The sequence below is a fragment of the Lolium rigidum genome, chromosome 7 (genome assembly GCF_022539505.1).
Source record: "Lolium rigidum isolate FL_2022 chromosome 7, APGP_CSIRO_Lrig_0.1, whole genome shotgun sequence".
Lineage (NCBI taxonomy): Eukaryota > Viridiplantae > Streptophyta > Magnoliopsida > Poales > Poaceae > Lolium > Lolium rigidum.
Genome location: NC_061514.1, coordinates 225,297,384 through 225,303,407, shown reverse-complemented (window position 1 = coordinate 225,303,407; position 6,024 = coordinate 225,297,384). Strand labels below are relative to the sequence as shown.

At 48.4% G+C, this 6,024-nt stretch overlaps 1 protein-coding gene across 1 annotated transcript; it reads right to left on the bottom strand.

Moving 5' to 3' along the window:
* Positions 1-2,714: 2,714 nt before the first annotated feature.
* On the bottom strand, positions 2,715-4,111 carry LOC124673877 (aquaporin PIP2-4-like). Its single transcript, XM_047209921.1, has 3 exons — positions 3,426-4,111; positions 3,176-3,316; positions 2,715-3,082 (listed from the first exon to the last, which is right to left on the bottom strand). The coding sequence occupies exons 1-3, from the start codon at positions 4,032-4,034 to the stop codon at positions 2,972-2,974; spliced, it is 861 nt and encodes a 286-aa protein (XP_047065877.1). The 5' UTR covers positions 4,035-4,111; the 3' UTR covers positions 2,715-2,971.
* Between the last annotated feature and the right edge of the window lie 1,913 nt (positions 4,112-6,024).

The following is a 6,024-nucleotide window of genomic DNA, read 5'->3' as shown; positions in this document are numbered from 1 at the left end:
CAAATCCGGGCAAATAGCCGGGCAAATGTCCGGCCCCTGTCCAGGGGTATACTGAGCCACCACCCCTTAAGTCCTTAGCCGAAAAATGGGGGCCGGATATTCTGGAAATATCTGGCCCGGATTATCCGGCCTAGTGATCCTGTTACAGCTTCTTTTTGACACGACTAACCACATCCATCACACATATAAATGTATTTATGTAATCCTTGTACCATTTAAACAAACATTAGTGTATCACATACATTGACATCAAACACACAAAACATAATATGAGAGATGTTCTTTCAGCGACGCATTTCGGACGCCCAAATTGTCCGCTGGCGTCCGTTTGCGTCGCCTGGCGGACGCCAAAATGACCGTGAGGGGCGAAATATCCGTTTGCGTCGGGGGCTACCTCCAGTGGTCCGACGCATTTTGGACATGCAAGTGTTTTTTTTTGTGCTACTTCTTTTCATTTTTGTTGAATGAGCAAGTTTAAACGCGAAAAAGTAGTACTCAATGATGTCATGTTGCTCCAATCGAATAGATTATAGCCTAAATAATTAACCAGATACTTCAATCGAATAGATTCAAACATATTTAACATACAAAGAAGAACAAATTTAAAAACATATAAACTAAAACTAATTTTTGGCCTTTTTGTTAGAAGGTCCTGCCTCGTCGTCGAAACTCCTGCGCCTCTTGCTTGTCACCTCCTCGTCGGAACTGGAGGACGACGCGCCCGTCAAGGAGTTGAAACTGGAAGAAATGGCGTCTTCGTCGTCGTCGTCGGTGAACGGACGACGACGCGCCGCACGCGCCAACGCCCTTGCCCGGGCCCTGGACTTCTTCCTTGCCGCCGCCTTGTCATCCGCCGCCTCCTGCGCCTCCAACCGGGCGAACTTGGTGTCGGAGTCCTCCTCCTCCTCCTCCTGCCCCTCCTCCTCGTCCTCGGCGTCGCTGCCAGCGCCGCCTCCGTCCTCCTCCTGGCCTTCGCTGGCATTGCCGCCTCCGTCCTCCTCCTCCTCACTCGGCGTGGAGGCAGGGTCGCTGGGCGTGGAGCCCGGATCGCTTGGCGTCGCAGGGGATTCCCACCAATGCAGAAATCCGGGCGACTTGCCCTCGCTCTCCGAGTCGGACGGCAGCGTGTAGTCGCTCATGCGTGCCGTTGTTGGACAAGAAGAAGAAGAAGAAGAAGAAGAAGAAGAAGAAGAAGAAGAAGGAGGCGGTTGAACTGAAATTACCGTAGACGCATGGGTTATAATGTGCGGGGATTAACGGCGGCGCGTATAACGAAGAGGCCGGCGGTTGCTCTTCTGTGGCGGTTCGGCGCTCCATTGCGGCGGTTGATCGGCGCGGTTGCCACACCGGCGCGAGTTGTGAATTCGAGGCCGATCGAACCTGGGTCGCTGCCATGAGGGCCCGTGGGGAAGCGAGCGGACGCTAGGCGCGACCGCGGAGCGTCCGCGGAGACGCAAACCTGGCGCATATTTGGGCCAGGTTTGCGTCTCCGCGGACGGCCGGTCACTTTGCGTCGCCCCGCTGGAGGTGGTGCCAGACGCATTTCCGGTCCGCACGGACGCAAACAGTCGCTCAGCGTCCGTTTGCGTCGCGCCGCTGGAGATGCCCTCACGGCGCGACGCAAACGGAGCCCTTAGTGCGGATTTTCTCTCGAAAACCATCAAACAAGTGATACAGTAAAGGAGGATACTTATCTTTCTTCCTCGTCACTCTTCTTCTTCCATCTTACTTTATTTGAATGAAATTTTGTCTTGTGTTTAGGTGTTTGGACTGGCAGGAATTCGCCTTACGTGTGACATGTCACTGGAACAGCTTGTTATAGCAATAGTCGAGCGGAATTGAGCATAAACACATAGCAGAGCAGGCCACCGCCATGAACTGTTGAAAGCAACTAAAGGCTGCTTAAAAATGGAGCTATAGTAGCTCACCTTTGGGCTGCTAGTGCGTTTGGTATTTCAAAGACAATGACCTGTGAACGAACGGGCGCCAGAAGTAGCCAGGGATCTTAGACTGACGCACTGGTTGTCGCTATATTTGTTGGTGTTTTTTTTTTCTCTTATGAGGATTTCTTGTTTCAACTAACGAAGATAACATATAACTGAGCTCTAACCTTTTTCGAGAATACAATATGGGAGGAGGTGTATCGATCATATAGAAGAGTGTTGAAGAAGATAAAGTTGTGCTGACAACAAGAGGTGGCAGCTCCTCACCACAAGCATGCTCTCCTAACTGTCACGGTGTTACAACGGGTTCCGGAAAAACAAAAGAGGAACCACGGAACATTCGCAAGCCGCCACCTATCGAACTCCTCCTTCATGGTCATATCCTTGATCTTAAATTCTGAGCTCGAACTTGCTCGTGATGAGGAAATTTGCTCTCTTCTAACATTAATTGTATTCACTTCAAGTTCATGCCGATATCGATGTCAACTTTGAACATATATATATACTCTCTCCGATTCATATTAATTGACTTCAATATGGATGTATCTAAAACTAAAATATGTCGAGATACACTCATATTAGAGTCAATTAATATGAATCGGAGGGAGTATATAAATATATAAGCTTCAGCGGCAGGTAAAAGTGAAGACCACCGTCAAAGATTCAATGTAGTAACACAAACAATATTCGCAAGTTAGTTTCAGTGAGATTCCACCAGTTTACAAGATTTTCTCCAAATAACCGGTCGAGCAAGTGGTACAGCCAAGGGGGGGCACTTGTATTCTTCCGTCTCACTTTATTGCTGACAGATGCTTGGAATTGGAAAAGCACACAGTGGAAGTTACAACTGCTTCAATCGAACGCACAAACACAGACACCTCACTTGCGCGCGCTGCCGCGGCACACTGCAGACTTCACAGTGGACTGAAAGTAGTACTGGCAAATAACCATCACACACACACCCTCTCCATTCATCTTAAACCCTGAAGGAGACAGAGGCCAATTGCCTCCATCGACGGGTGGGCGATCTAGGCGTTGCTCCGGAAGGAGCCGTATCCCCTTGCGCTGGCCCGGAGGACGATCTGGTGGTACAGAGCTGCGATCGCCGCGCCGATGAATGGCCCCACCCAGAAGATCCACTGCATCAGATACGAGCAGCAGTGCAATACATAGTATCAGCTAATGACACCCCTTCAAAGTGTGAACTTGTTTCTTGTAAAATGTGTTTGTACCTGGTCACTCCAGGCCTTGCTGTTGTTGTAGACGACAGCGGCGCCGAGGCTCCTCGCCGGGTTGATACCTGTACCGGTGATCGGGATCGTCGCCAGGTGCACCATGAACACCGCGAGCCCGATTGGCAGCGGCGCCAATACCTACATTGAACACAAAAGATGAAAAATAAAAAAAAGGGGCGATGAGCACAAGCTACGACAGTTTCCTACAATGCGCACCATAGAAATCGTCAGAAGTTTGTGCATTTACCGGGACATGGGAGTCACGAGCGTTGCGCTTGGAGTCGGTGGCGGAGAAGACGGTGTAGACGAGCACGAAGGTGCCAATGATCTCGGCGGCGAGCCCTGTTCCGATGGAGTACCCGGAGCTGACCTCGTTGGCGCCGCCGCCGTAACGGTCGTACAGCCCTCTCTGGAACCCCTTGACGAGCCCGACGCCGCAGATGGCGCCGAGGCACTGCGCAATGATGTAGAGCAGCGCGCGCACCAGGGACACCTTGCGCGCCAGGAACAGCCCGAACGTCACGGCCGGGTTGATGTGGCCACCGGAGATGCCGGCGGTGCAGTAGACCAGGACGAAGATCATGCCGCCGAACGCCCACGAGATGCCGAGGATGCCCACGCCGCCGCACGCCGCGTCGGCGCCGGACGCCGAAGCGTCTGTCTGGTGCTTATACCCGATCACCGTCGCCACGGTGATGTAGAGGAAGAGCAACGTAGCCACGAACTCCGCGATCACCGCGCGGTACAGGGACCACTTGCCGAGCTCATCAATGTCGACGAGCGGCGCTGGCGGAGGGTCCGCGTAGTCCCGTGCGCCGCCAGACTCGAGGGCAGCCATGTCAACCTCCTTGCCCATTGTATGGTGGCTAGCTTGCCTACTTGAATTTGTGATCTTCTTCGAACTCTCGGATGGAAGCAGGGTTGACAGCTATTTTCTTGTGTTTGCGTTGTGGTCTTTGAGGTTGTGACCGGTGGTATTTATAGGGGTTAAGGCTCAAAAGGTTTTAACAGGCCTTAATTTTAGAAAATTGTTTCTAGCTAGCTCAGGACATGGTGTTTTGGCTCATAGATCTGGATGCACCTATTATAAAAAAAAATTATTTCAAAATGTTTAAAATTTTTGAAATAAAATCCTGAGTGTGCTCACAAAAGTTTGGCAGGGAAAAACATTTTGTGTGCACTATTCTATGTTAGCTCACAAAAGTTTGGCAGGGAAAAACATTCTGTGTGCACTATGTAAAAAAGACAAAAAAGAAGTCTCGTTAAAAGCTATTTTGGAGCCCCGGAAATTGTTCTTTTTTACACTAGCCACAAAAAATAATATTTTTTTCAAACTTCGTGTGCGAACATAGAATGTCTGGGTGTACACTCTGATATTTTTTTAGAATTTTTAGACATTTTCAAACGTGATTTTAAATGGTAGGTGCATCTACACCTATGAACCAAAGTAGATTTCCCGCTACACCTCGAAAATGAGACAACATCCTGCCAAATATATAGCCATTGCGGAACAAGACACAACTTCATGGTAATCCAAAAGGATCATATGCTATCTGTAAGTCCAATTTTTTTTGAAAATTGTGACATGTATACATATCCATGGCCTATGTGAACATGTTAATTTTCTTGGAATTTTTTATGTCTTCGACATGTGTAAATTCTTTTTTTTATATATTTCTCCAAAAACACTCTCTTTATGGCTTTGTTTTTGTAAGTTTTGCACATTACACACCGTATGGTATTTCTTCATGAGATGTTGCATCAATGTAGAAGACACAAATTAACGTGTAAATGTAAATATTTTATTGTCCACGCCGCGAGGCAAATTGCCGCCCTCACAACTTGAGCATTCTTTTTTATTTGCCTGTTTGTTTTGTTTGCACTAATTAAGTAAGTATTCCATGGGTGTTGTTTAAAGTTCGAAGCAGTATTCAAGTTAACACCCGTAGTGTTTTCGTACCAATTTTTACGATAACAAGGTCCTAGTATATTTTACTATCTATGGTATTATTGAAAAATATCATGGTGGAGGTTTATGGGAATGATTGCCTTGTGATGGTTGGTTTGGAGGGCCGTCCAACACCGACTTTGATCCCAAAATTGTAAGAAACTCAACCTACTCCGTGTCCCACCACAAACTCCTGTGGCTGGAAACGAGCTAGCACTCGGATCAGCTAGACTAGCTTGAGCACTTAAGCTAACTCCCAAGGATTAATATTGTTTAACAAAGACACGAAAAATGTGGTGTCGGATTGGTTAGATTGTAGCTAGTGTTGTGATGCTGAAAGACCGCCGTAGGTGCAATTCCATCCACAAGAGAATCGGGAAAAAGCGACCGCACCGCGTCAGCCGGTGCCAAGTGCGGTGCGCGCACGCGCCGACCAGGGGGAAACTAAACGAGAATCTAAGGCGAAATTCACATGACGGAAAGGCTCATGGTTCTTGGATCAGATCGGCCCATGGTTTTCCTGTACCTATATGCAGTCCTCTCGCCGCTGGAGCAGTTTGAGGTGGATGACTCGGACTTTTGTGTGTTTCCTGTTGGCCTTGGATTGCTTGTCACTTGTTATGGATCCTTCCACTATCATCGCTTTGTGGTGATGGGCTGAGCCTAGGTTGCATAGGACTATAAAAGTGGCTCTAATTGGCATCCCATCTGTGAGCTAGATCGATCCAGTATCCACGTCACTTGACACAGTGTCTGCTGGGTGCATCAAAAGCACTGCCACACTGTCTTAACCCCCCAAGATGCTGTAAACATTTCGCCAAACTTGCCAATCACCCCTGATTAAGAACAAAATTGGGATTACTAAATTCAAGACCAAGATTGAAATGTTCAACTCCAT

Bases quoted from the DNA above. Each gene is read 5' to 3' on its own strand.
- LOC124673877 (XM_047209921.1), bottom strand. From the start codon at position 4,034: ATGGGCAAGGAGGTTGACATGGCTGCCCTCGAGTCTGGCGGCGCACGG. The intron at 3,317-3,425 runs GTAAATGCACAA...TGTTCAATGTAG, and splicing joins CTCGTGACTCCCATGTCCCG to GTATTGGCGCCGCTGCCAAT. The intron at 3,083-3,175 runs GTACAAACACAT...TATCTGATGCAG, and splicing joins GCAAGGCCTGGAGTGACCAG to TGGATCTTCTGGGTGGGGCC.